Source organism: Aspergillus pseudotamarii (assembly GCF_009193445.1).
Source record: "Aspergillus pseudotamarii strain CBS 117625 unplaced genomic scaffold BDV38scaffold_29, whole genome shotgun sequence".
Classification (NCBI taxonomy): domain Eukaryota; kingdom Fungi; phylum Ascomycota; class Eurotiomycetes; order Eurotiales; family Aspergillaceae; genus Aspergillus; species Aspergillus pseudotamarii.
The window spans coordinates 263,532-291,272 of NW_022475043.1; the positions used below are offsets into that span (position 1 = coordinate 263,532).

The 27,741-nt window shown below is 48.7% G+C and overlaps 10 protein-coding genes across 10 annotated transcripts; 7 read left to right on the forward strand and 3 right to left on the reverse strand.

Moving 5' to 3' along the window:
* Window positions 1–54: 54 nt before the first annotated feature.
* Window positions 55–1,214, reverse strand: BDV38DRAFT_90993 (C2H2 type zinc finger domain protein). The gene is made up of 3 exons (XM_032064122.1): window positions 695–1,214; window positions 532–621; window positions 55–473 (listed from the first exon to the last, which is right to left on the reverse strand). Exons 1-3 carry the CDS (start codon window positions 1,046–1,048, stop codon window positions 186–188), a joined length of 732 nt encoding a protein of 243 aa, XP_031913255.1. The 5' UTR covers window positions 1,049–1,214; the 3' UTR covers window positions 55–185.
* Window positions 1,215–1,609: 395 nt separating this feature from the next.
* BDV38DRAFT_90965 (uncharacterized protein) lies at window positions 1,610–5,116 on the forward strand. Its single transcript, XM_032064121.1, has 7 exons — window positions 1,610–1,759; window positions 1,824–1,910; window positions 1,984–2,110; window positions 2,178–2,355; window positions 2,415–3,008; window positions 3,061–3,611; window positions 3,675–5,116. Exons 1-7 carry the CDS (start codon window positions 1,731–1,733, stop codon window positions 4,704–4,706), a joined length of 2,598 nt encoding a protein of 865 aa, XP_031913256.1. The 5' UTR covers window positions 1,610–1,730; the 3' UTR covers window positions 4,707–5,116.
* A 182-nt stretch (window positions 5,117–5,298) lies between these two features.
* Window positions 5,299–7,391, reverse strand: BDV38DRAFT_247437 (adenosine kinase). The gene is made up of 7 exons (XM_032054662.1): window positions 7,096–7,391; window positions 6,980–6,995; window positions 6,757–6,910; window positions 6,346–6,687; window positions 5,924–6,261; window positions 5,757–5,870; window positions 5,299–5,623 (listed from the first exon to the last, which is right to left on the reverse strand). The coding sequence occupies exons 1-7, from the start codon at window positions 7,151–7,153 to the stop codon at window positions 5,578–5,580; spliced, it is 1,068 nt and encodes a 355-aa protein (XP_031913257.1). The 5' UTR covers window positions 7,154–7,391; the 3' UTR covers window positions 5,299–5,577.
* Window positions 7,392–7,485: 94 nt separating this feature from the next.
* On the forward strand, window positions 7,486–8,239 carry BDV38DRAFT_283305 (DUF1770 domain-containing protein; the record flags this gene model as incomplete). Its single annotated transcript, XM_032060020.1, has 3 exons — window positions 7,486–7,794; window positions 7,901–8,095; window positions 8,201–8,239. 3 exons carry the CDS (start codon window positions 7,486–7,488, stop codon window positions 8,237–8,239), a joined length of 543 nt encoding a protein of 180 aa, XP_031913258.1.
* Window positions 8,240–8,677: 438 nt separating this feature from the next.
* On the reverse strand, window positions 8,678–10,727 carry BDV38DRAFT_271547 (uncharacterized protein; the record flags this gene model as incomplete). Its single annotated transcript, XM_032057331.1, has 5 exons — window positions 8,678–9,532; window positions 9,583–9,951; window positions 10,008–10,137; window positions 10,262–10,431; window positions 10,536–10,727. 5 exons carry the CDS (start codon window positions 10,725–10,727, stop codon window positions 8,678–8,680), a joined length of 1,716 nt encoding a protein of 571 aa, XP_031913259.1.
* A 1,271-nt stretch (window positions 10,728–11,998) lies between these two features.
* Window positions 11,999–13,623, forward strand: BDV38DRAFT_247453 (60S ribosomal protein uL2). Its single transcript, XM_032054663.1, has 4 exons — window positions 11,999–12,143; window positions 12,214–12,705; window positions 12,788–12,873; window positions 12,933–13,623. The coding sequence occupies exons 1-4, from the start codon at window positions 12,095–12,097 to the stop codon at window positions 13,068–13,070; spliced, it is 765 nt and encodes a 254-aa protein (XP_031913260.1). The 5' UTR covers window positions 11,999–12,094; the 3' UTR covers window positions 13,071–13,623.
* Window positions 13,624–13,670: 47 nt separating this feature from the next.
* mpt (putative DNA repair and transcription factor Ada) lies at window positions 13,671–15,403 on the forward strand. Its single transcript, XM_032054664.1, has 2 exons — window positions 13,671–14,942; window positions 14,999–15,403. The coding sequence occupies exon 1, from the start codon at window positions 14,070–14,072 to the stop codon at window positions 14,901–14,903; it is 834 nt and encodes a 277-aa protein (XP_031913261.1). The 5' UTR covers window positions 13,671–14,069; the 3' UTR covers window positions 14,904–14,942; window positions 14,999–15,403.
* Window positions 15,404–16,663: 1,260 nt separating this feature from the next.
* On the forward strand, window positions 16,664–18,481 carry BDV38DRAFT_91097 (BAR domain protein). Its single transcript, XM_032064123.1, has 5 exons — window positions 16,664–16,886; window positions 16,949–17,116; window positions 17,192–17,307; window positions 17,361–17,641; window positions 17,702–18,481. The coding sequence occupies exons 1-5, from the start codon at window positions 16,760–16,762 to the stop codon at window positions 18,285–18,287; spliced, it is 1,278 nt and encodes a 425-aa protein (XP_031913262.1). The 5' UTR covers window positions 16,664–16,759; the 3' UTR covers window positions 18,288–18,481.
* Window positions 18,482–19,604: 1,123 nt separating this feature from the next.
* On the forward strand, window positions 19,605–24,468 carry BDV38DRAFT_91101 (putative RSC complex subunit (Sth1)). Its single transcript, XM_032064124.1, has 4 exons — window positions 19,605–19,846; window positions 19,981–20,179; window positions 20,239–23,975; window positions 24,030–24,468. Exons 1-4 carry the CDS (start codon window positions 19,754–19,756, stop codon window positions 24,267–24,269), a joined length of 4,269 nt encoding a protein of 1,422 aa, XP_031913263.1. The 5' UTR covers window positions 19,605–19,753; the 3' UTR covers window positions 24,270–24,468.
* Window positions 24,469–25,031: 563 nt separating this feature from the next.
* Window positions 25,032–26,658, forward strand: BDV38DRAFT_271551 (Zn(II)2Cys6 transcription factor; the record flags this gene model as incomplete). The annotated part of the gene is made up of 2 exons (XM_032057333.1): window positions 25,032–25,087; window positions 25,164–26,658. 2 exons carry the CDS (start codon window positions 25,032–25,034, stop codon window positions 26,656–26,658), a joined length of 1,551 nt encoding a protein of 516 aa, XP_031913264.1.
* Window positions 26,659–27,741: the final 1,083 nt, after the last annotated feature.

Sequence of the window (27,741 nt, forward strand, 5' to 3'; positions counted from 1 at the left end):
CGCTTTATGTTGTCCCTTGCTTGTTTATGCTTGCCCTTATAGGCTTGTCTCTATCAATAATGGTGTATCGCCCGCGGAAGGTCTTTTGATTTGAATTTAATAGCCTTGCTATATATACTCACTGGTCTCGGCACGTATTTTGTTACCATCAGTAATTTGTTGCTTCGTTATATGATCCTCTCTGATCAGTTGGATCGTCTACCATGGCCCTTTGTAACGCTTGCCGGGACAAATCGCAAAGAAGACATAGATACCTCAAGTTGAGCTATTTCCGAATCACCCGTTTGTGGCTGAGGGGCTATGTCCTGTCCAGGAACCGGTTTAGTGTGGGATAGAGAGCTTTGTCGGTGTCTAAGCCGACCTTCCTGCGGGGAAGTTGGAGTTGCCGAAATTCGACGCCTATGCGAGTTCACTGGCCGTAGCATAGATGTCTGCTTATCTATACCATCGTTCACTATATAAAAATTGTAGGTCTGTGGCTCAGGTATATCAGATACTGTGCACCGATTTGGTCTCCCCCGAGCAATTTACCTTGGGAAACATATGTTTATCTATCAAATGCATCCTGCGTTTCTGCGGCGTCGAGCATTTCCGCTCGCAATCTTCAATAAAACACCCATACTATGTCCGATCGAGCATTGTAAGCCGCAGCTTTGGGCTATAAAACGAACTGCTCAATATCATGGAAACATACAGTCTTTTCTCCCCGGTCCCTTTTCGCGGCAATCAGAGGATCATGGTTCTCCTCGATATGTAGATTCAAGAACCGGTCAGTAGGGAAGTTCTTTCCACACGCTGTGCATCTGTTAACATGCGTTTGTTTATAATGGACTTCGTAATCATCATATGAGGGGAACGAGAGCGTCTCCCGATGCGGCGGCAGTGAGCAATGCATTACTTCTGTCCCAGAATTGACGGTGTCAGATAGATGCTTTTTGGATCGTTCAACAGAAGTGATGGAAAATGATGGCGATGAGGGCTTTAAACCGGTCTCTGGAAGTTGGCCAACGGAGGAGGATCTAGAGATGCTCCGGGAGCGCTTGGACATCCTGGCTGTCTATTGCTCTTATAGTTCACTCGTCTGGTTGGGTGGATGTTATGCAAGCGTCTCCTGCAAGGTTCATTGGGTACCTATGTATGAGGTGTTCTCGCTGACTCTGCGAAAAATCTCCGTCGAAGTTGGTATTGGAATTATTATGGGCTTAAATCAAGGTTCGGGTGATTTCTTGAACCACCACACAAGAAGGAAGATGATCTTGATATCATTGAAATCTCTCATCGAAACAGTGTCGGTAATGAATGAACCATTACGTCCTGTCCTGTCCTGTATTGTACTGTAATCAGTTCCTGGACGCACACCAGCCACAGGCGGGCAAGCCAATCACCGCTCCACAAAGCCACATCTCATCCGATTCAACGCCCGTCTTTTTCGGTCGCCGTCCAGAAGTTCCCGTGATATTGGGATTTTCTTTGCAACGAGCGGCTTGAACCCCTCGTTACTCGTTCCTGCGCGTGGGAGCCTATCTTCGTTCTGTTCCATTCGACGCCCCCATCTCGGTGCAGTCACTCTCGACCTTGCTTCCGACCAGCGCCAACCCACCCGTTCCGTATATACTACTGATGGATCGTTCACTGCTCTCGTCGCCCGCAGACTTCCAGCCAGCCATAGCCATCTGACGGGCGAAGTCGACGGTGGAGTGACAACGGGCTTCGTTTCACCCATCCCGAGCATGGCGTCCGCGTTTCAGAATACGTGGCAGTCAGTATCCTCATATATTCTTCAGAAAAGAAATGAACCCGACTTTCTGAACCGCAATGTACAGGATTGCGCTCAACATCGAGGGAGAGCTTCTGAAGAGCCTTGCCGAGAAAGAGCCTACGTTTGCTGAAATTTCGCATTACCTCTCTGAGTCAGTTTATATCCATCTAGTTACTAGATAATTCGTCTCTCGTGCGCATTGCTCTGACACTCCGTTATCGCAGACTCCGCGCAGCTTGCCAGAATGCCATCCTTCAGGACTTTGATGCCGCTCGCTCCATCGACGTGGAAAGTCGCCTTTGGGATGCACATCTCAAAATTAACAATCGGTTTCGTAAACTACTCTCTCGCGTGAGTCTTCCGGCTTTAGGGATCTCTATCGATGAGACTCATCTAACCTCCCGCACACGCAACTTAGTTCCGCGAGCAAAACGGAAAGAAGAAGAAACCAGTAGAGAGACGAAAGCTTGAGAAACATTATCTCGAATTCATCAAAGCAAGTCAGCGGTTCTATAGAGGATACATCCAGCAATTGTCGTCGCATTTCGGGGGGATTCCGGAGCTTGAAACCGTTGCGCGGAAATTCAACTTTGACAGTGAGCAATGCCGTCCTCTCCCTCGTAAACCTCCTTACTCAACCGAACCTTTGTGTTAGATTTATCTGCGGAGGATCCCACGGTACAACCGGTTGGGGACCTTCGAAAACGTATTCTGCAGTCATGTCATGCGACCCTTATCCGTCTCGGCGATCTCTCACGCTACCGCGAAACCGAACTGGTTGGCAAGGACCGCAATTGGGGTCCGGCCATAGGCTATTATGACCTTGCCACAGTAATATATCCAGCCTCTGGTGCCTCGCACAATCAATTGGCTGTCATTGCCCTCGCCGACGGTAATCACTTGCGGGCCACTTATCACCTCTATAGGGCACTAGCCGCCCAGGAACCTCATCCATCTGCCAAGGGCAACCTAGAAATTGAGTTTAGGAAGGTTAGGAATCTGTGGGCTAAAAGAGAGCTGATTCGCCCCGAGGATGCCGGTATTCCTGGCAGGGCGTTGGCTCCTTGGTTTGTATATCTACATGCTCAATGTTACAAAGGCGTGGATTTTCCCGAGCATGATGAGCTTGAAAATGAAGTACTGAATCAACTTGCTGTTGATTTGAAGGAGCGTTCCCTAGAGGGCACCTTACAGAAGTTCTGTCTAGTCAATATCTCCGCAGAAGATTTTTCTAGGACACGCTCGAATGGTAAGTCTCCAAGTATGACGATTGCAAGAGCCACTTTTGACATATACTTCAGAAGAGTCCGTGTCAAATGCACGCCTCTTTTTCCGGCGTATCAATGTAAAAACATTCTTTACATTACTTCAGATCCTTTTAGCTGAAGTGGAGCGGTTCGCAGTCGAAGAAACAAACAATACGGATGGAAAGAATGGCCCTGATAAGATCACCGCTGTTGCACGACGTGTTTTGCCTGCTCTCCGAAACTACAGCTCTTGGCTACTTACAGTCAGCCATCTTCTAGTAGCTCATAAAGAGGAGAAAGACACCCCGCTTTCTGTCCAAATAATTGAGTTCTGGAAAATCTACGCCAACACACTGACTCTTCTCGCATCCACATTCGATGTAGTCCTCCTTCCGGAGATAGACTACCTTTTGGAAGAAGATGAAGAGACTCTGTGTTTTGTGCCGCTAAATAAAGAGGCCACATCACGTAGATATTTGGATACAAGTGGCCGCCAAAAGCCTCGGATGAACGATCTAGGAGTGGAAAGGAATCACCCGAACATGGAGATGCTTTACCGAATTCGCGAATTCGTAATTGATGGGTTGGATTTGGTTGTCAGCAATGTATGCAGCAATCTTCTCCCTCTGTTGATTAAAATCGATTACTAATGCGTGCTCTACCTTCAGAAAATCCCCATAGCTCTAGTCGACGACGGTGACAAAAAAACATTCCTCTACAAGGAGGAAGGGCTTCCATCTCAGTTCTTTGCCAGTCCCTCGGGACATCACCATACCCTTTCCTCGGCGAGCATTGAACGGGAGGACATTCAACAAACAACACAAGATCCAAGTTACGCTACCGATTCCAGAAGTGTCTTTGGGGGCTCTCAATCAGCGTCAATGTCAGCCAGTATGCACCGCATTGTTGAAGGTGTGGAGCGCCTGGTTGAGTCGGACTGCTATGAAAACACTCCGGCGTTGCCGGAGCATCTCGTCTTTTCACGAAACAACCAGCAACCCGGCTCCAGCCATATCTTCAATCCTAGTACGGACTCAATATTTCGGGAAGAGATCATTCCTGCTCGTCAGACTCCCATCGCTCCACCTGGGCTTGGCCACTCAATGGCAAACGCTACTGCCCTAGCCAGGGTTCCGTCATCACAGTCATACGCGCCGCGACCCTCCCTCCCTGGTATCCCTAGTATATGGAACATGGGCCTCTCACCAGAAGTTGGTGATACAACCTCTCCCAGGACTCCACCAGGCCTTGGGCAACAACCAATGCAACATCCCGGTCATTTAATCCCAGGAAGCATCGGTAGCCCAAGCCATCACCTATCTCAGGACTCGGCTGTGAACGATCTCATGCTTCGTCAGAGTCTAATGCACCAATCTCAGCTGCAAAACCCTTTGAATGGATCCAGCTCTATATCCTCGTGGATCCCCTCGTCAAACCCCACATCGCACCACCGTCTTTCAGGCTTGGGGTGGGACAGCAGAGGACCACTAGATGCCGCAAGCTCTCCGCCACCCCTCGGTGCGCCCAGCCTGCCGATCTCAAGTGGCTTGACCAATGCCTCGTGGGCAAACGATGCGTTCCTCGCCAACACGCTCTCCTCAGGCGCAGGTTACCCCAGCTCTGGGTTCGGCGGCAGTCGCAAATCTGCTACCCAGTACGGTGCTATTGGTCAAACACCTCCCTGCGGACATGGAGGGTGACACCGATTTCTTGATGATCTAAGTATGGGGAACAACTCTCCAAGAGTTCTTTGAGATAGAAGCATACACGCAGGAAACGCGGGTGCGAGCTTTGGTTACCTGGGCTCCGATTTGTGAGCGTCGGAAGTGCAGTGTGAGATTATGCAGCATCTCCCTTCGCTCCTATCTGTTAGTCCAGTTCTTAGCATTCAAAGCCCGCTTTTCATAAGCAGGCTTGTGCACTGTCAAATTTCCCACGTGGGCTCATTGGCCGTGCTGTCGTTAGACCGCTGGTATTAAGGATACGGTCATGTTCACTAGAGAAACATTGGTGAAAGGCCGTATACAATAAGCGTTCTACAACTTATTCATGAAGTCGAAAAGGAGACCATATATTGCAAAATCATGCGTTCGTGGGCTCGCCTTCAGGTCATAGGGGCGAAGAGTCGGGATAAGGATTAGGAGCCAAATTATCAGTTTCCCAGATTTATTTGGATTATCTCTTTCGTTTAGCTGTCAGAGAGCTATATCAATGAGACTACTCATTTAGGAACTAAAACCCAAGAGCTGGGTGTCAAGTCTAGCGAGCTGAATTCAAGCATAAATCACTGAAGGTGGTAATAGATTTATATGTATATCGAACCGAATGTGCGGACCATTAAATTCGTTGTTGAGAACGTCATCTCTGCAACTCCTGTCTATCACATAAATCATCAGGCAATGGGAGCGCAACTCTCAAGAAGATGTTGATGGAAAGAAGTCGAAGACGTTAAGTCAAAGACAGGTGGGGTATTAGAAGGTTGAATCCTAAAAAAAAAAAGAGTTCTTTCTTTGTCACCGCATGCTATCCTTACAACGCTGTGTAAGTGATGTAGATAGAAAGGTGAGTAGTTTACGACCGGTTGGTGGGAGTGTAAGCCTTCTTGGGGAAGGGGAAACTAAATTATTATGTCAGTCAGTCATTCTCTCACAATTACGTTCAATCCGCCAATTATACTAGCCAGAAAATGACCTCCGCCAGTGTTGGTGAAAAGCATTGGCTCAGAAAGGACGAAAAAGGGAGTTACTTACGAAGGTCCCAACTCTTGGATGCTAAGGCTGGCGAGCCACTGGCCCATGTCCATGCTCTCTTCAAGAGACTTGCCTTGCACGACACCAGCACAGAAACCACCAGCGAAGGCATCACTATAAAACACGTCAGTCATACTTATGTTTTCACTAGAAAAAGGTCCACTTACCCGGCACCGTTGGTGTCGTTGATGCTGTCCTTAGGGATCTCAACAACGCTGAACTCCTTAACCTCAACTTCGCCGTTGGGCTTAACGGTAGCAGCTACGGTGGGAAGAGTGCCCTGAGTCACAATGGCGACCCTTGGGCGGCTGGTGTTCTTCTTGGGCAACTGAGCCAATTTCTTAGCGATCTCAGAGACGTCATCTGTACCCCATTGGTGGCTCTTGGAATAAGCACGAGCCTCAGTCTCATTGCAGAAGGTGTAGTCGGTGTAGGGCAGCACACTGTCGAGCTGGTCCTTGAAGAACTCAGGGATGAAAGGGGCCGAAAGAGAGAGCATGAAGATCTGCAAGCGTGCACATTTAGTACTAGTCCATTGAGAAGGAACATTCGTATAGGCTGAATTCAGTAAGTTGTCACGTATACATACCTTGTTCTTTGCAGCAGCCTCTTCACCTAGTGCCTGGATAGCGGGCACACACACGGTAAGGTGGTAGCCACCAACATAGTACACCTGAGCCTTCTCAACCAGAGACCAGATTTGAGGCTGCTGAAGGTGCTCAAGCTTGTACTCATTGGCCGCAGCAAGGTGGGTGCACATGCTACGGTTGTGGCCAGTAATGATCACACCGCACTTGCCGGTAGGCTGGACATCGTCCACACGGTACTCGGTGTGCACACCAGCCTTGGTGCAGGTTTCCTTCAGAATATCGGCATACTTATCACGGCCAACACATCCGATGTAGAGAACAGAGTTGTCGGGGAGAATGTACTAACGGGTGGCATTATAGTTAACATACGGGTAATAAAAAAAATAATTCAAGTATAATTCAGCCCATACCTGAGCGCCACGGGCAGTGTTCTGGGCGGCACCACCCGCAATCAACTTAGCATCATGGTTCTGCAGAAGCTCCTCATAGAGCCCCATATGCTCCTCCTCGGCGAGGATAGCATCATTGTCCTTCAGACCATACTTCTGGAGAAGAGAAACATCACTATAGAACTGTATCAGTCCACGTACTATACTTCAAAAGTATTTTGACTGGTCAAGATCGATAACATACCCAACAGCTTGGATATCTGGAAATTACAACCGGAAAAGGACTTGCATTAGCATTGCCTAAAATCACAAATTTTACGGATATCTATCAAGCCAGGCAGGATAATAGTCCTCACGTACCGAGGAGAGGGTTCTCCAAGCAAAGAAAAGGGTATCCTTGAGCGGCAGCCATTGTCATGTATTTCAACAAGAGAAAGTGCCTGTAAAGAAAGGACGAATGGGAGGGACGTGTGGAGAGGAAGGAGAAATGTTAAGAAAAAAGGAAATCTCTGAGAGGAGGAAGAAGAGGAGAAGGTGAGGGTGAGAATGGAAGAAAAGGTGGGGGAGGGATGATGGTCCGGAGGGGCAGCAACAGAAAGAAGATCCGGATCATATGCCGTACCGTACTGTACGGAGCGTATTGCATCGCATCAGGGGAGAAGTCCTCCGATGTCCGCCTACAACTCTCCATACTACAAACACCTCTTTTTCCTGTTATCATTGCATATCGTACAATATTCGCCTTCCACAATGACTGACCCAGCCCTAGGAATTGCTGAGGCCATTCAAGCGGCCTCCATCAATCCGGAGCCATCCCCAAGCCATGACATCAATCCTCCGACCGCAACTTCGGAGAAGAAGCCTGTCGCTGAAGATGCTCTGTCCGACGCTGGCAGCATCCCATCCGACATCGTGGACCCCCATCGAATGATCGCACCCGCTCCAAGACGGCATCATCTTCCTCCAATGCCTGATTTGCGCTTCGAACAAAGTTATCTGGCCAGCATACGGGGTGCTGAGACTTGGGGTCGTGTCGCATGGATCACCGTCCGCGATCAGGTATGAGGCTGCCCCCAGACCTACTATCGGAAAAAAAGAAGGAGAAAGGGTATCAAGGAACACTCAAGGCTCACGCACCTATGTTCTTTTCTTTTTTTTTTTTTAGGTTCTTCTCCCTCTGATCCAAGGAACCCTCTGGACCCTCGCACTCTCCGGTTGGCGATTCTGGAACCGCAACGCGTCTCTCAGTGGTCAAACATTGGGCAGCAAAATTCGACGCTGGTGGTACGAAGTAAATAACTGGAAACTCCCTCCCCTCCCATCAATGAAGGACCGTAAACTTGCTGCACAGGCGGAAGACGTGAGTGACTCCCTGCCCTGTTCATGTTATTTGATACTGTAGCTATGTTTAGCTCGGGTAACGTAGCTATTCTGACCGGGGCTGACATTCTCGGAGTTTTTACAGTTTTATAAGACTCAGTTCTCTAATGCCGGTGCCGACTAATTGGTTTGAACAAACTGCGATTTTTGTGGTATTTTGGTTGCATTTTAGGAGTTCGGGTGACGGCGTTACGAATATAGCCACTTCGATGGTCTTTCTGTACCTCATGTTTTAAGCCCACGGGTGCACATTTATGCGCAGTTGGCTAAACTCTTGTAGACATTTCAATGGAGCTCTTCTCTTAGTAAAGATGACATCGTAGGACATTCATATAAAGGCTAACCTGCTATCGAGGAGTCGTGAAAACTCATAACCACGACCTACTTGCAGGCTAACACGGACATTTTCTCTGATACTAACCAGACAAATTACCACCACATAAGCGCCTTAGGAGACCCCATTGACTTGCCCGCGTGTACAACAGAACCTAAATGAAAAGGCACGCTCCAGCATGAACTCTATCAAAATAGCCACACATTCAACGCCCGGGGGTACGTGGCTTCAAATGCTTTGAACCTCCTCTTTTGAACCAGGAGCAGGCGCCGGTTGATAGGGATGTGACCCGGTGCTCATAGCGACGCGGACGGCTTCAGCACCTCCCTCAGGCTTGCCGTTTGGCTCATTTCGGTGCTCAGTCTTTTGCCCCTGAGATCCATCATCCCCTGGTGTAGAAACGGTTGGCTTCGCTGCGTCTGAGGATGGTATACATTCTGGAGGCGCAGGTTCAGTCGCTATTTCCAGTTTGCCCCTCACGTTCTCTCCTGTTAAAATGTCACTAGGACCATTAGGGCTGCTCGGCACCTTCCCCTTGCCGTATCTGAGCTGCACTACCAGGCTTGGGTTTTCTCCGTTCACTATCGACTCGTCACCACTCAACTCTTCTTCGTCGTCGCCTTCGAAATCGTTATCTTCTTCCTCCTCTCCACCCTGCCACTCCTTTCCGCTGGAGTGTCCCTCATCAGATTCATCCATTTCATCATCCACGTTGTAGCCAGTATATCCATTTGCTCGTGTAGGCCTTGTCCTCTGAGGCCGCCCAGTGTCTTCTGCGCCAGCTAGTTCATCACGCTGGCCACTGAGCAAGCTTTCCCCATACATTCCTCCTGCGCGCGAACGTATCTGCCTTCCACTAGCGGTAAACCTGGGACCCACAGGTTCTGCGGGTGAAGAAATGCCTGAGGTGTTGCGTGTGGATCGTCGGGTCGAAGGTAAGCCATCAGAGAAGATATCCTCATCGTCGGAGTATGTGTATTTCAATTTTTTCCCACGGGTACGGCCTTCATAAAGGGAAAATCCAGGCTCAGGTCTAGAAAATTGTGCTTTGCGCGCAATGCGGTAGTCTCTGCGTTTACGTTTCTTACAACTAATGAGCAAGAGTAAGACGACAGCGGAGAATCATAACTTACCTCTTCTGAGCCCTCGAAGCGAGAAACTGAATTCTTGATCTTCTCACTAAGCTTCTTCGAATACGTGCTCTTCTCCTCGTCGAGTTTATCTGCAACGTCCTTCAACTCGGGAATTGTTCCTGCCACACTCCACCATGTGACATTCTTAAGCGCTGGGTTGCTCTCACGATACAACCTAAAGTGTGTGTCATCTAAGCCTTCGATGAGCCAATATCGACGCTTCAAGCCATCGCGACCCCATGGTTGAACGGAAAGTGGTTGGTTCAGGTCGTCTTCATGTCGTGCTTGCTTGTACGACTCTTTGATCTTTGCCTGAACCGCTTCGGAGGAGGAAAGGGACCAGAGGATCAGCGATTTCAGTAATTGTAACTAAAGCGTATTAGCTATCCACTGTATCTCATTTATTTTGAGGTCACAGAACGTACACGTTCTTCTGGAGCCATTCCTGTGAAAGTGCGACCCCCATGAAGAGGGTTCTTTCCCTGCCAAGCCTTGGGCCATTGGGACACATGGGTTTGGATCGCTTCCTCCAGAGGGCGTGTGTAATGAAGTCGACTGCGCATTTATGATAGATAGTCAGCCTTTTATCATAATCCTTGAACATCCTAACTGTAGATAATAGGAGCTCACTGCGCCCTTCATAGTATAGTAGAAACTAAGTGATAGGTGGTATCCATACTCCACGTCCTTCTTCCTGTTCAACACCAGGCCAAGCAATGCACATAGCAACCTCTCAATATGCTCCCCGGGAGGCGATTCCGCAACACCTCTCTCAATGTCTTGTGGTCCGTAATGTGGTGCTGATCGCGGGAAGACATCGTGAAAACGCGCGCGGAACATTACAATGAACTTTTGGTTGCGACGAGTCAGCAAACATGTTCACCAGTCCATAGACGCGTCAAATAAACGTGCAGAGTCTTAAAAAAAACAAAGTCAATTGATGAATAACTCACTGCAATGTCCGGACTATCTGCCAAAACGTATTCATGTGGTGGTGAAGGTGCCCGTTTCGGCGGCGGAGATTCTGATTCCTTCTTGAAGTACTTGGTGATGCCCACAGGCTCATCAACTGTCATAGGGGCAGACTCATCATCCGATGGTGGCGCTGATGATAGCGACGAGAGATCCGAGTCAGAAAGTGACATGTTAGACATGTTTGCTGAAGTTGGAAGTGGTTGTGTTGAAATGGAACGGAGGTGGGCGAGTGCGCGCCGCAAGAAGTTCTACTGCACTACTGCTGCCGATTAATGGAGCGCGGCTTTTACGCGCCTGGCATGTTCTGGCGTCATCGATGGCCGCCGATATCAAGGTATACTCACAACCCGATCACAGTAATGTATTCTCTAACATTCAATTTTATTCTGGCCTACATCTAGAGTACTGAGCAGGAGATTGAGCATTGATGACCTCATAATGAGGACCTGAGACGCTGTATGAGCCAGCGTAGGGTCATTTCGCAGAAAACTATGGAGGACCAAATGACAAATCAGCTTCTGAAAGAGCGCCAACAATGAGCGATCCCATTGCGAACTTATCATCTAACGTTAGTTTACAGAAGGCTAGACAATGAGCACGGCGCCAGTTCCTTACTGCGGCCAGGACATGTTGAGAAAGGATCAAAGCTATCACCATGAGTGACACATCAGATGTATCGATCCACTCGTTCAATGGCTTTTCTTCTTCTGCAGCGGATGCCAGTAGGAGGGTTGATTTAACTAACCACTGCTGCAGTGCTTCGGGCATCATCAGACAAGTTTCCGCATTGTGATAGCTGTGACCCCAGACTGCGTGGTGTTCCACATTCGGGGATAGTATTCTTTCCTCACCTCTCAAAGGCTGTTGGGGGGTATATTGCTTTTGTCAAACCATCTCGTTTTGGTGATCATTTAGTCATGCATAGAGTAATAAAAAGTTGAAGACCATTAATGCAGTCAAACAGCAATACTACTCAACAAAGTCGATCGATAGCAAGAATCCTGAACCATCGCAGATGGAACCATCATCAAAAGACTGTTTCACTGCGAGATACTCGTAGAAGTATGTGATTGGCGGAGGTCGTGGGTTGCAACACGCGTAGTAGTCACCAAGTGCAGCTGACAGAGTAGTCAAACAAAATCAAATTAGAGAAGTGGACGTCCAGCCTTCGACTGAATAATGGATTGTGTACCAGTTGCGCTTATCAAACAAGTCAAGCACTAAGGTGGTCGCATGAACTGTTACTCCGTGAGGGTACTCGGTTGTTCTTGGAAGTCCATGGCTACTGTCACGGTTAGCCGCGCCGCCAAACTCACAGCCGCGCGAGAGAGGCGCACGGTGACGCTAGTCCAAGCTCGGCTAGATTAGCGACCGCGCCCTAAAGCCCACACAGCCCTTCCGCCGACGAATTCTCACCACCAACCCGACAAGCCCATCTTCGATTTGAGGTACGAGCACTTGATAAACTCCCACCACCGGGTCGCAGGGGTCTTTCTTCTTGTATACTAACCTCCAGGTCTCTATCTAGAAAGTCGCCATGGGTCGCGTGATCCGCAACCAGAGGAAGGGTCGTGGATCCATTTTCAGTGAGTGCGACCGCAGAGTTCTGAGCGAATTCCTGAAGATCAAAGTTGCTGATAACAATTTCGCCTCCAGCGGCCAACACCCGTCTCAACAAGACCCCTGCTCAGTTCCGTGTCCTTGACTTTGCTGAGCGTCATGGATACACCCGGGGTGTTGTGAAGGAGATCATCCACGACCCCGGCCGTGGTGCTCCTCTCGCTAAGGTCCAGTTCCGTCACCCTTACAAGTTCAAGCACGTTACCGAGACCTTCATCGCCAACGAGGGCATGTACACTGGCCAGTTCATCTACGCCGGAAAGAACGCCGCCCTGACCGTCGGCAACGTCCTCCCTCTTTCCTCCGTTCCTGAGGGTACCGTCGTCACCAACGTCGAGGAGAAGTCTGGTGACCGTGGTGCTCTTGGTCGTACCTCTGGTAACTACGTTACCGTCATTGGCCACAACCCTGAGGATGGCAAGACCAGAATCAAGCTTCCTAGCGGTGCCAAGAAGGTTGTGAAGAGCACCTCTCGTGGTATGGTCGGTATCGTTGCAGGTGGTGGTCGTACCGACAAGCCTTTGCTCAGTATGTCTTTAATCCCGTCGATTGGCTTGGTTTTTGCAGAAAATGCGGGAAATCGGAATTGAATGCTAATATCATCTTACAGAGGCTTCTCGTGCCAAGCACAAGTTCGCTGTCAAGCGCAACTCCTGGCCCAAGACTCGTGGTGTTGCCATGAACCCCGTTGATCACGTAAGGAACCCTTGTCTTTTGCTTTGGAGGGGATCAATTTCTGACTTACTTTTCTATAGCCTCACGGTGGTGGTAACCACCAGCACATTGGTAAGGCTTCTACCATCTCCCGCTACGCCGCCCAGGGTCAAAAAGCCGGTCTTATCGCTGCCCGGAGAACCGGTCTGCTCCGTGGTACCCAGAAGACCAAGGAGTAAGGGTATTATGGTGTGGAGTTTTTTTGTTTGTGACGGGTTCAAAATGCTCTTTTGCTATGAGGCACATGTACTTAGGCGACTGCGGATAACCTACCACGCGTCCTTAGCGAAATATGGTTGTGGCCAACAATTTCATTGATGATTAAAACAAAAAGAGGGGGCCAGAAATCGAGTCTCTACGTGCATCTCATAGCATTTGCCAAAAAACGTTAAGACCGAAAAATGAAGAATATTTCCTTGTTTGTTCATGGCGGAATAATTCTTACACTTTGTCCAGTCCTTGTAGGTTTCATGTTCCCCCTGCCTGGTGCTCCACTTAGTTGTAAAAATCCATGATCCACTTGCTGCCCGTCTACTGTGTAGTTTATGTGGATTCATAAGTGCTGTGTCCGAATTCCAATTAGATGCGTTCATGGTGTGGTCTTAGCACTGCCATAACAGAGTAGTTGGCACGCCGTGGCCATGATCTACTTATATAGGGTAATAGCAAAGCAAGTCGTGAGGTCTCTGTATCCCCGGTGGTATTGAAATTCATATTGATTTTCAGCGCTTGCGTATCAAATGAGTCTCTCGGGAGTATATCTGATATCAAAGCCCATATATATTTATGTGTCTATATATATAGCGCGACCTATTCTTGTTATCTCGTTGCTAAGTATCCCCTTGACATAAAGCCGACATCGAATGAATGCTACCCCTCTCGCCGTACCCGGAAAGATAAAAATAAATATAAATATAGCAAGTTTTCGTACAACCGGAAACCAATTGACAAAGCGCCCCGAGGCTTCAAGTATGGCAGATGGTAGTATGTACTTTCTGCTTAGAGGCGAAATGATTGATATTAAACTGACCAATCAGCGGTTCCAGACGCCACTGGCTGAGGAAATCGTCCGTAAGCCAAGCGTATGCTCCAGATACAGACTTTCTTCGAACAATGTTCTCCATGAATTATATCATCTTCCGTTAAGCTAGACAAAGGCTAATAGCACATTATACGTGATGAATCAGGAGAATCTGCCCCTGGAACTACCTCGTCTACCCGTTTGTGCCTCGCCGGCCCTGTCCGCTACTGCCCGCTGGCAGGCAGTGGTCCGCCGAGATGCAACAGCCGAATCATTTGTGTACGCTGTGTTAACGACCAGAATATATTGCCGGCCATCGTGTCCAGCTCGCCTCGCCCGGAGAGCAAATGTCCGATTTTACGATACACCCTCACAAGCCGAAAAAGCAGGTTTCAGACCCTGTAAGCGCTGCAGACCACAAACCTTGCTAGCGGTTAATCCTCAGGCCCAAGTGATACAGAGGGCATGTAAAACCATCCAGTCAGAGATAGCGACTGGCTCCAAACCGACACTGCGGGAACTTGCCAGCCAGGCATGCCTGACACCAAGCCACTTCCATAGGGTGTTCAAAAAGCTCGTGGGCGTCACGCCTGGGCAATATGCTGTTGCCATCCTGAAGGGCGCCCCTAGGGGTCCTCTTGATGACTGCAGCCGAATTTCGAATATTACAGAATTTAAACCATGCGGTGTGGGCTCCGATGATCATAAGCCCTTCTCTCCTGGCGGCTTGGAGGGTGATGGCATGTTCGATTCTGGAGATACTATTCACTGGAATGATTTTGACGCTTTGATAGCCGCGGAGGCTGAGTATGAGTCTGTGTTCGATGCCCAATTTATGAAGGACTTCATCTCGTTTCCCAAGGAAGATGCTGCTGGTACCGCTGAGCACCATAGCCAAGATATTGGGGATGCCCTGTTGCAACTCGAACAAGCAAGTCGCCTGGACAAGGGCATTCCCCTCGCAAGCGTGGAGACTACCATGCCATCCTGAAATAGTGGCTTGCTTCTCGACGGGTAGGGTTCTCATAGCCTCCTGATATTAGATAACTCCTGCACAAGGAGGTGGTGGGGGGGGGGGGCGCACACTCGACACAACCAGGACGGCGGTTAGCCTGTGTTCGTTCTGCTGAACACCTGCCCATTGATCCAAGGAAAGGGAGAAAGAGTGAAATAGGAGGAGAACATCCCGTGTACTAAATACTCTAGGTTTAGTATGGGCTAATCGCTCCACCCAGTCTCGCAGGGGTTCTCAAGAGTCAGATGGTCAACCTGACGTAGATGGTTAGAGCTGGGCCACCATGGTTAGTGCTTCTGGGGTACAGGAGTGATATGCTTTCCCAATCGTCAACCCCAACATGTACATTACAGGTGAATTCCAGGTTGTATTGAAAAGTATGGAGTTTGTGTATCGAGATGGAGTCTACCCACTTAAATACGGAGTAGTTCGCCTTGTTTATCTCTTTCGCATCACGATCTGCAGGTGTAACCCACCGGGGCTTCTAGACTTCTTCACAGGAGAAAATCAAATGGAGTTTCATGTATGGAGAAAATGGTTCTTTAGTGCTATAGGTTAACGCCCCTCCAGTTTACATGAATTCAGCTGCAGATCATTGGAACTAATACAACATATGATAACAGCTAGGTACTAGATTAGTTGAGATATTAAATCAACTGTCCAATGATAGTACACAGACCTACCCTTGCTAGACTACTCCAGATATATTTTGCAGAAACACCAGAAGACTAGACCTCAATATGCACTGTTCCGAAAATAGTCCAGTGGCAACGTTTCTTGTTGAAGACTGACAATCCGAGCAGATTTGTGGCATCGCATCCCCACTTGAAGCCCCACAAAAACGCGTGTCACTTGTTGCAGTTGAATGAAACTGACCTATGAGGCTTCATTGTGTGATACACTCTAGTTGTAGATAATAATAGACTTCATACTACCCCATCCAACAGGCTAAGGTTTCAGGTACTGTACACCTAACTTTCCTGGCCAGATACAAGAACATGGAAGCTAAACAATTGGTGCCAATCATACGGATAACGTCCCCACCTTTAATAACAGTAAGTAACTCCTACGTAATTTATTATTATACAAGAGGTCATTTACGTACCAAGTTATTTTACCTGCAAGGGTCTAGACATACGAGTACGAGGGACGATACCCACTGGAGGATGAAAGGTATTGTATGGTAAAGGCAAAGCCAATCCAATGTGATCCATGTGGCGTTTCTTGCTTCCTCGGATTCAAAATGCATATCGCTGTTTTCTCTCAAGGGTGAGAAAAAAAATAATTCTTTTCTGTAATTTGTCGGTAGTAAACTGAAACAAATAAAGGAATTATGATCGATCAAAATAAAAATAAATTACCACCATTGAATCATGAGAGTCATAACAGGTAAAATAGTAGGGGTAGGAGTAGTAACATTCCATCGGATACCTCTTTAGTCCCTGAGCATCCTCTCCCACCCACTTGGTGTCGCATCCTTTCTTTCCACCTTCCACTTTTCCCCTTCCCCTCTGTCTCCCTTCCCCTTTCTTCAACTACAGACCAAGTCTCTGTACGCCGATTGAATTCGCTGGTCACTGGCCTGCTTCCACCAGCGACAATCCACCTTGTTCTATTCTCTTCACTTTTCTACCCTTAGATCAACCGCGGGGAAGAGATCGTTTTCATTGTCTCGTGCCCATCTGCGTTCGGCCGGTTTTCTTTTTCTTTTTGCATTCTCTATTTCTTGCCAATCTGCTGGCCAGATCCGTCTAGCTTTTAACTCCAATTCGTTTTTAATTTCTCCTCCATTCGTCGAATCGCATCACTTGCTACTACTATCCTCGGTCACCATGAACGTCAACAGGAAATTCGATCGCTTCAAGCAGTGGGCAGGGGAGAGAATGGGTGGTGAGGTCAAAACTAATCTATCGGATGATTTCAAAGCCATGGAGACAGAAATGGGCGTGCGAAACGAAGGTAAGTCCGCCGATATATACCAAAGCTGAAAGGCTTCGTTCAATGGCTGATTTTTCGTCAAGGTCTTGATCGCCTTCACAAGTCCATGATTGCCTACGTCAAAGCCATCTCGAAGCGCAGCGAAGGTGATGATAAAGAGAAGACATTACCCATTGGTCATTTGGGCACTAGCATGGTCAGCCATGGCGAGGACTATGACGCCCATTCTGATTACGGCCGTTGCCTGACAAGTACGTTATCGCCCGTTACCCTCCTCAATCTCCCGGAAATCCGCGTGCCTAACAATTTTATTTCCAATTGCACAGAATTCGGACGGACAGAGGAGCGCATTGCTCGCCTCCAGGAGTCGTATATCGCAGAGGCGAACTCAAGCTGGCTTGAGTCCCTGGATCGGTCCTTGGCGCAGATGAAGCAGTACCAGGTAAATTCATCACATTTACTAGATATTGCTGCAACATGCCTAATAAAATACAGAATGCCCGTAGGAAACTCGACAGCCGACGGTTGGCTTTTGACACTTCGTTGTCCAAAATGCAGAAGGCAAAGAAGGAGGATTTCCGCGCAGAGGAAGAACTTCGGACCCAGAAGGCTAAATATGAGGAGGCCAACGATGATGTATACCGGCGGATGCAGGACATTAAAGAAGGTGAAATGGAGAGCATTGCGGATTTGGAAGCATTTTTGGAAGCGCAGTTGGACTACCACGAGAAGTGCAGAGAAGTCCTTCTCCAACTCAAGAATGAGTGGCCTAGCCGGTGAGTAACTGTCGACGCAAGGAAACGCCTCTCACAGGTGTATTAATTATTCCGTGACAGGCAATCTCAGACACAAGGTTCGAGTGCTCGGCGCCCTGGTCGTGCCCGTGCTAGCACAGCCCATTCGTATCAGGAGCGATACGAACCCCTGCATGAGGAACTCAGCAACTCGGCAGATCTGCGCCCTATTATTCGGTCAAGCAGGTCTCCGTCCGATGTGGGTGACTCGAGAGAAGTCTATGCCCCGGAGCCTGTACCGCAGAGGCCTTTCCTCAATAGGACTTCAACGTTCGAAAGTCCAGCACAACTACGACAAGAACAAGCGTACAGTCCAAGTCCTCGACCATATCGAGCGCCTAGTGAGAATTTCATTACCGGCAGGAACAGCGTCCTGGCTCGGATGGCTGCCGATCCGTCTGAGGAGACCAGCCCGCGATCTGGCACTAGCCCCGACAGAATGTACCAGGGACGATCTGATTCCCCGGTATCACCATTCGGGGGTGTTACGAGAAGAAGCAGTTCCACGACATTGAATGGAGCTGTGGTACAGAAGAAAGCACCTCCACCCCCTCCACCTTCGCGCGCGAAAAAGCCGCCACCGCCACCGCCTATGAAAAAGCCTATACTCAGTGCTGGTGAGGCATAGGGTCGCCTCACATCAAACATCACAGATGGTTCTAGGAGGCTGGGGTGGATATATCGCAATGGGGTGGCATAACATTTTCATTTTGCGAGGCTTTTGAGGCCATGGCTACTATCCACTTGCCTGCGGTGGGTGGCAGTGGATGATCGGTTTGCTATTGATGATATTCATTGGCATGTAGTAGTATGCGGCAGCATTTGTATTTATAGTTGTGCAAAGATGCTCTCGATAATCCTTTGGTTATATGTAGGGTAAACTACATCGTCTATAGATGCATAAATGTCTTAAGCGTGCATATTGGATTGTCGGTGTCAACTGCGTCGAAGCTTTATATAAATGTGAAAAGGTGAAGATATGATATGAAGGCAGAGTTGGGTTCATCTGGGAACTCATGCGACTGGCAAAAGAGAGAGATATATATATATCTTTGTTGGTCTCGCTATCCGTTCACCCCAGGGACTTGACAAACCAAGCTGCATTGAGCCCCTCTGGATACCTAGGTAATCTACGAGTCAGATGGTCACCAACGAGCCCGCCTGATAGCCAGGCGTTCGAGGTTCTAGGGCTGTTGTCGAAAGATTTTTAATGGGAGTCTCAGTTTATGTATTGTCCGTGTTATGCCAGCAGCGTGAGTCTTCTGGAATTGAGTAAGAAGCCTACTACGCAGATACCCCAATGAATGAACATATAGTATGAAAATAAGGCCATATTCTTGGCTAGAACTGTTTGATTGCTTGTTGTGCTAGTACCTACTACTCCGTAAACCATCTCTGATACCTTGATATGGAGGCTGTCAGTAGTACCTAGTGATGAACTAGTCTAAACTAAGGATAGCTGAAGCTCAAACCAGTAACTAACCGGCGCCTTCCTATTTGCCTCCTCAAAACCCAAACACGGCTGGCGGGACGGATGAGTCAGCATGGCATCACGTGCGGGCGGCACGAAATCTTCTTCCAACGTCTCGCCGCCTACCTCTCCTCGTTACAGGCAAAGGCTGAGCACAGCCAGTTTCCCCGACCAGCACGGAAAGTCGCGAAAGCCCCGTCCCCTCCATCTCCATTTCATCCATACAGGCCTTCCACGCGCCCTTTTCAGCGCGACCCCTCCATTTGGGGTCTCCATCACCCATTTAGTATCGCGTTGGGCCACTCCCCCTTCCCTTATTACTGAATCTTTCCGATCGGTCGCCTACCGCCCTGTATCTTCCCACCTCAAAACATCACGAAACTTGTCGCCAAGGTCCAGATACAGGCCGCTATCAGTCGCATCCATCGATACAAGGCGCCCACTCCTCCTTTACGTCTGTAAATTGGCGCGCTTCATCGCCCTATAGCTGCGAATTATCGTTCACTCTTACCACTCTCGTTTTCCACGTGTTATCCTAGCTGCTTGGTCGCGGGTCTTGTCGCATCTAGGTCAACCCCAACGTGTTTACTCCGCCTATGAACAGTAAAACCACGCGCTAAATAATGGCTTCCCTCCAGTCAGCACCAAACATGACGACTGGGAACATGAGCCTGCCGCCAAATTTGACGCAGCAGCATATTCAAGAGGTGTTCCAGGTACGTCACCTTGCCATTTTTTTTTCGCGCTGGGCTCCTAACCCCTACTTGTTCTTTTGTTTTCTTCGTTCCTCTCCTCTATCAATTGTCTTTGGCAATGTCTACTTCAATTGATCCCTCTGACAGTCGCATAGAAGTACAAGCAGATGCAAGAGCAAGGTGTCCGCCATGATGACCCCGAATTCCTGAAAGCTCAGCACCTTCTTTCGGCCGTTCAGCGACAGCAATTTTTCCAGAAGCAAAGACAAGTTGCACAGCAGCAGCTCCAGGCGCAACAACGTCAACAAATCAATGGTGCCGGCCCAGACTCTGCCGCCGCCAATGGTGTCAATGGTAAGCCTGCCACTCTGACTGGCTAGAATCTCTATCTAACCTTGTCATTGGCAATCCAGGTCGAACGAACTCAGTGTCTTCTGGTACCGGTGCCGTTCAAGATGCCACTTCCACCCAAGCAGGTAGTCAGCAGCAAGCCCTAGGGCAGGCTGCATCTCAGAAAGGAGCGCCTGTTGCTAGTGGTAGTTTTTCGGCTGAGCAGCTGGCCACGCTTAGAAATCAGATCGTCGCTTTCAAGTGGCTATCAAAGAATCTCTCAATCCCACCTCGTGTTCAGGAGCAACTGTTCGCATCTAAAAAACAGCAAACCCCGGCCCCCTCAGACAATGTGACGGCAGCAGAGAACGTCCTGGAAGGCGTGTCTCAAAACAAAATAGAACAGCCTGCTAGTGCGACAGAGACTTCACCTCAGTCTAAAGATTTTTATGAAACACATCAATCGCCCTATGATTCTGTTCCCAAAACCATCAGCTTTTCCGACCACGCTTCCCGCGCATATCGTACGCGCATCCCTGCCTTGATGCCACCCGGTATTGATCTGGAACAAGTGCGCGAGGAAAGAGAGCTGGTTCTGTATAATAAAATTAACGCCAGGAAAGCGGAATTGGCTGAGCTGCCTGCTAATATAGGCGTATGGGATACAAGCCGAAGCGATACCGCAACAGGTGATGACTCGTTGAAGTTGAAGGCCCTCATTGAATACAAAATGCTCAATCTCCTTCCTAAGCAACGGATGTTCCGAAAACAAATACAGAACGAGATGTTTCACTTCGATAATCTAGGAATGACCGCGAACCGCTCTAATCATCGCCGTATGAAGAAGCAGTCATTGCGTGAGGCTAGGATTACCGAGAAGTTAGAGAAACAACAGCGTGATGCTCGTGAGACCAGGGAGAAAAGGAAACAATACGATCAACTTCAAGCCATCCTTAACCATGGTGCTGAGCTTCAGAATGCTGCAAACCAACAGCGTACTCGTATGCAGAAATTGGGTCGTATGATGCTTCAACACCACCAGCACATGGAGCGTGAGGAACAGAAGCGTGTCGAGCGCACTGCCAAGCAACGTCTCCAGGCTCTTAAGGCTAACGATGAGGAGACCTACTTGAAACTTTTGGGACAGGCCAAAGATTCACGTATCTCTCATCTGCTCAAACAGACCGACAATTTCCTTAAACAGCTTGCTGCTTCGGTTAGAGAACAACAACGTAGCCTGGCAGAAAGATATGGCGAGGATGATCAGTTCTACGACGAAGAAGAAGAGGAGGAAGAAGATGTTGGTTCCGGAACTGACGATGAAACCGGCGGAAGACGCAAAATTGATTACTATGCTGTCGCCCATAGAATTAAAGAAGCTGTCCTTGAGCAGCCTACTATCCTCGTTGGCGGCACGCTCAAGGAATACCAGATGAAGGGACTGCAATGGATGATCTCACTTTACAACAACAACCTTAATGGTATTTTGGCAGACGAGATGGGTCTAGGAAAGACCATCCAGACCATTAGTTTGATCACCTACATCATTGAAAAGAAGAAGAATAATGGCCCGTTCCTTGTCATTGTGCCTCTCAGTACCCTCACCAACTGGAACTTGGAGTTTGAGAAATGGGCCCCGTCCGTTGCGAGAGTTGTCTACAAGGGTCCTCCGAATGCGCGTAAGCAGCAGCAGCAACAGATTCGCTGGGGAAACTTTCAGGTTTTATTGACTACCTACGAATACATTATCAAAGATCGACCGATTTTGAGCAAGGTCAAGTGGAACCACATGATTGTCGATGAGGGCCACCGCATGAAAAACACGCAGTCTAAGCTGAGCAGTACTCTATCACAGTACTATACCAGCCGCTATCGTTTGATTCTGACCGGTACTCCCTTGCAAAACAATTTGCCAGAATTGTGGGCACTTCTGAATTTCGTTTTGCCGAACATCTTCAAATCTGTGAAATCGTTCGATGAGTGGTTCAATACCCCATTCGCCAACACTGGAGGCCAGGATCGAATGGAGCTGTCCGAAGAAGAACAGCTGCTGGTCATTCGCCGTCTGCACAAGGTTCTTCGTCCCTTCTTGCTCAGGCGTCTCAAGAAGGATGTCGAGAAAGATCTACCAGATAAGCAAGAAAGGGTCATCAAGTGCCGTTTCTCTGCCTTGCAGGCCAAGCTGTACAAGCAGCTTGTTACGCATAACAAAATGGCTGTTAGCGATGGAAAGGGAGGCAAGACTGGTATGCGCGGTCTGAGCAACATGTTGATGCAGCTGAGAAAACTTTGCAACCATCCTTTCGTCTTTGAGCCTGTAGAGGATCAAATGAACCCTGGGCGAGGGACCAACGATCTACTTTGGCGTACGGCAGGTAAATTCGAACTTTTGGACAGAATCCTGCCCAAGTTCCGGGCCACTGGTCACCGCGTCTTGATGTTCTTCCAGATGACCCAGATTATGAACATCATGGAGGATTTCCTGCGCCTTCGTGGAATGAAGTATCTCCGTCTTGACGGTTCCACCAAGTCTGACGATCGCTCCGATCTCCTGAAACTTTTCAACGCCGAGAATTCGGAGTACTTCTGCTTCTTACTCTCCACACGTGCGGGCGGTCTCGGTCTTAACCTTCAGTCTGCAGACACTGTCATCATCTTCGATTCCGACTGGAACCCCCACCAAGATCTACAAGCCCAAGACCGTGCGCATCGTATTGGTCAAAAGAATGAAGTTCGTATCCTTCGTTTGATTAGCTCCAATTCCGTTGAAGAGAAGATCCTTGAACGTGCGCAGTTCAAGCTCGACATGGATGGCAAAGTCATTCAGGCAGGAAAGTTCGACAACAAGTCTACTAATGAAGAGCGAGAAGCCTTACTACGGACACTCCTCGAAACCGCCGAGGCCGCTGATCAGATCAATGAACAGGAGGAAATGGATGATGATGATTTGAATGATATCATGGCAAGGTCTGATGAAGAGCTGGTTGTATTCCAGCGCCTCGACAAGGAGAGACCAACAAGAGATCCTTACGGACCTGGCCACCCGCTGCCACGCTTGATGTGCGAGGATGAACTTCCAGAAATTTACGTCTCTGAGGAGAACCCTGTTACAGATGAAGTCGAGGTTGAGATGGCTGGTCGCGGCGCACGTGAGCGCAAGGTTACTCGGTATGACGATGGTCTCACTGAGGAGCAATGGCTTATGGCTGTGGATGCCGACGATGACACAATCGAAGATGCCATCGCCAGAAAAGAGGCCAGAGTTGAGCGTCGCCGTGTCAACAAGGAGCGACGTCAACGGAAGACGGTTGGTGATTCTTCGCCTGAGCCGTCTCGTGAAAGCTCTGAAACACCACAGCCGAAGAAGCGGGGTCGCAGAGGCCCTGCGCCGAAACGCAAGGCAGAAGAGCTTGTGGAAGAGACACCTCAGCCGAAACGTAAGAGGGGTAGGCAGGCTAAGCCTGTGGAGACCTTGAGCCCAGAGGATCGCGCTATCCTGCAACGCATACTCAACAATACATATCAAGCGTTGATGGACATGGAGCAGGAGTTACCAGCAGATTCTTCGGATAGCGAGGATGGACCAGTGACCCGGTCCATAATTGAGCCATTCATGAAGCCACCCCCGAAGTCGCAATATCCCGACTACTACATGATCATCCAGAGTCCGATTGCTATGGAAATGATTCGAAAGAAGATTAACCGTGATGAATACCAAAATTTGAAGGACTTCAGGAATGATATCCACCTCCTTTGTCAAAATGCTCGAACTTATAATGAAGACGGCAGCATCCTGTTCCAAGATGCCAATGATATCGAGGTAGGTCGCCGCGTTGATGGATTATATGAGTGAGCTAGTACTGACATTGATTAGGCAAAATGTCTGAGTGAACTGAAGAGAGAGACCGAGGGCTACCCGCAATTTGCCAACTATGACGACCAGGGAGCGCCTGCTGGTCAAGATCAGTCTCTCGCAGCAACCCCCAGCGTCGAGACTCCTAGCGCTGTCACCACCCCCGGCCAACCGAAGCTAAAGCTTACATTCAACAGTGGTAATCGGGACAGCACAGGAGCCGCCAACGGAACCCCACAGACTGGAACAACTGAGGAGTGACCTTTGCATAAACCTTCGTCCTGGATTGCTTGACTCTGTTCATTACGTACGGGAGAAGCTTTTCCCCACAACGCACTTTTGCTATTTTGATCTTTTCTTGACATGTACCCATCCGGCTTTGGACGGCGTTATGTGACTTGGTGATGGATGATGGTTGATGGCGCATGCTCTGCTCTACTGAAGACGAGCGATTGATTTCAATTTATGGTTTTCTTTTCGTTTACTTTTATATTTAACCCCGCCTTCTTCTCCGGTGTACTCAGTGGTCGATAAACTGATCAGATACAGATTTTGTCTTCTCACTTTGTGTTGTCTATTACCTTTGCCTGTCGTGCCGGGATGTTATCACCTTCCCATCACTAGAGAGACTTGACTTACCCTTTCAAATTTTGTCTCAGATGATGATGAGATCGGCTGTAATTTGGATTCTTTTTCGTTTTACCTTTTTCATATTTGTGTTTTATCCTACCAGAGACCATGGTAGTCGTACATCTACATATAGTTGTACTAATGGGCAATTGAATGTACTGTACTGGAATGAAAAGAGCGCGCAAAATGTAAAATCGTTCTTGCCAAGTGATTTTAATGAATTACCAGCCCGACCGACATCGGGAGAGACCGACCCTAAATCTTATCGTGGCACAGCCCATGCATTAGTCCCGTCTATAAACAGTTACATTGGCATCCGGGCTCCCCATTCCAACAATGAGTTCGGTTTCCAAGCCCTCCGCCTGAATTTGCTACCCTCGCAATACTAGGATAATGCATAATAGGAAAACGAAAGCATCCAGGTCAAGAACCGGGTGCCAAACTTGCAAGTTGGTCTCTCCTCTTAACCGAAGAGGGCGTTTGTCCGTCGCATCAATGTTCATGCACCACTGACCGTACCCCCAGGATACGGCATGTCAAGTGCGGTGAGGAGAAGCCGGAATGCCTCCAGTGTAAGAACTCTGGCCGGAAATGTGATGGTTACAACACTTCCTCTCAGGACCAACTACCCACGAAAGTAGTACATCGTCAATCGCGCCCCGCCTGGACAATGGTGAGCCCTGACCATCGCCTAATCCTCCGTCCGGGAACCAGGGAAGAGCGACAGTATGTAGAATTGTTCTGCTCGCAGACGTCACAGGCTCTTTCTGGCTTCTTCAGCCCTCAGCTGTGGAATTTTCAACTACCGCGGCTCAGCCAGTCGGAGCCGACTATTAGACATGCTATCGCTGCACTCGGCGCTGCCCATGAGCGGTCCATCTTGAATCCTTCAGCAGAAAACGCGGTTGTTACGGAGCAATTCATACTTCAGCAGTATAATAAATCTATTCAATACCTGATGGAGCACCTCACCGCACCAAAATCCCAGTCGGTTGACTTGTTGCTGGTCACATGTGGTCTATTTGTATGCCTAGAAATTGTGCGAGGGAACAATAAACAGGCGTTCAACCACCTGGCAGCAGGGGCGACCATTCTCCACCGACGGGCCCATTTTGCTAATACAACTCCCCAGTCCATGGACATTGATAGGGAGCTATCCCACTTATTCTTTCGGTTAAATATGCAGCTATCTCTCTTTGGACGCCCATTAGTCCCCCTCACCATTGGTCATAAAGGTACACAGCCTCCTTCCGCAGAGGGAAAGGCCTCGTTCTCCAGCATTGAAGAAGCCAGACACTGCCTGGACGGGCTAATGAACAAGGCTTTGAGATTCGTGCGTCTAAGTCTCCAGAACCCGACACCAAGTGATGCTACAAGAATACAACAGAGACAGAAACAACAGGATATAAAGGAGGAGTTCGATGCTTGGGCAATGGCACTAAACAAGATGATGGCGCGGAGAGGGAACTCTAAAACGTTGGATAAGCGTGGACCCCTTACACTCCGACTTCATCATCAAGTCTCGCTGATATGGCTGCAAGCTTGTTTCGCAACGGATCAAATGGGCTTCGACAACTTCCGTTCAAATTTTGAAACAATCGTCCGTCTTGCGGAGGAAGTAGTTCGCCTGGGCCCTGATCAGGAAAAGCCGTCTCCCGCGAATGGGTTTTCCCTCGAATCTGGAATAACTCCCCCATTGTGGTTCACGGCGGTGAAGTGCCGTGATCCCATCATTCGACGAAAAGCTATCCAGATTTTATCACATTATCGTAAAAGGGAAGGGATGTGGGACATGGGGCTCTTTTTTAAAGTGGCCGAGTTGGTCCTGGAGTCAGAAGAGGCCGAGCTATCCTCTTTGCCCATTGAGAAAAGAGTGCCCGAAGACCGGCAACGCATATATGACCCAATATTGCCTGAAGAAATTGTGGCGAGTCCGTGTCAGGTCATACTGCTGTCGAGACCCGATGGGGTAGACGGGGGTTGGCACACCCGGACCGTATACATTAGTTGGACGTCATAAAAAGGACGAGTCTCACTTGACAACAGGCGACTAAACCAGATGCAGCACGATGCACTTAGCATTGTATACCGCGTACCATATGCTCAACATACAAAGCACAAAGTACGCCCCATCGACTCGTAGGGCTATAGCAAGAGATGCGGTAAGCCCATCTGGCGCTGGCAATCAGACTGCTCTTTCTGGAAATATGAACGGATCCCTAAGCCAGGTGCAAATCTAAACCTTGCTTTGTTTCCAGCCGCTTTATGCCCTCATTGTGGCTAGATGGAGGTTATCTGACCAGCTCCTAACAAGCGGAGATGCACCTATCCACACTGGATCTATTTCATCAAACTGGAATGGCCAAGGCAGCACGAAACAGGAATACTATCTGCACTGCTTGTTTACTTCGCTCTCAAGAGTTGCCGATATCGGTCGATCTTGAAATCTTAGTGGTCGGCAAACTATGTATCGTTCGCTCCTCTTACCTCTCTTCCCCCGCGGGTGACTGCCCGGCCAATCTTTAACAATCAACAGTTCAATGCAGCCAAAAATAGATTCCAAATACGCTTTATAGAGGATATCCTCTTTATCATTGGATTCTAAAATCCAGTGCTCGAAGATAATGTGGCCTCACTGGCTCTCCGGATATTCTCAATCAAAGCCACGACCCCATTCAGCACTACTACATTTCACTATTGAATACAAAGGCCTATAACTAGTACTCGAATAGCTGATAAATATACCCTGTTCCCTATCATTGACTGTATTCCACTTCCTGATCGAGATACCTGTAGTTAAGTACGTTCCCGAGCTGCTGGGAGCAGCCAACAATATTCGGCGTAAGGCACCAGAGATGGAAGATATTGACTACCTGTGCTGAGAGGAAGTGGAAGTTGTAGAGTAGCAAGCCACTTGTTTGGACTCCCCAGGCACCGTAAGTTAAAGCCTAAACTGATCATTCGTGAGTGGCAGTCGTATCTGTCCGTTCGAAGACAAGGATGTAATCGCTGTCGGTTGTACGAGGTTAAAACAACATTCTTCTCCCTCTTCTCTTTGACAAAGTGATGACTTAAATTTACCTCTCATACTTCATCCTTAGCT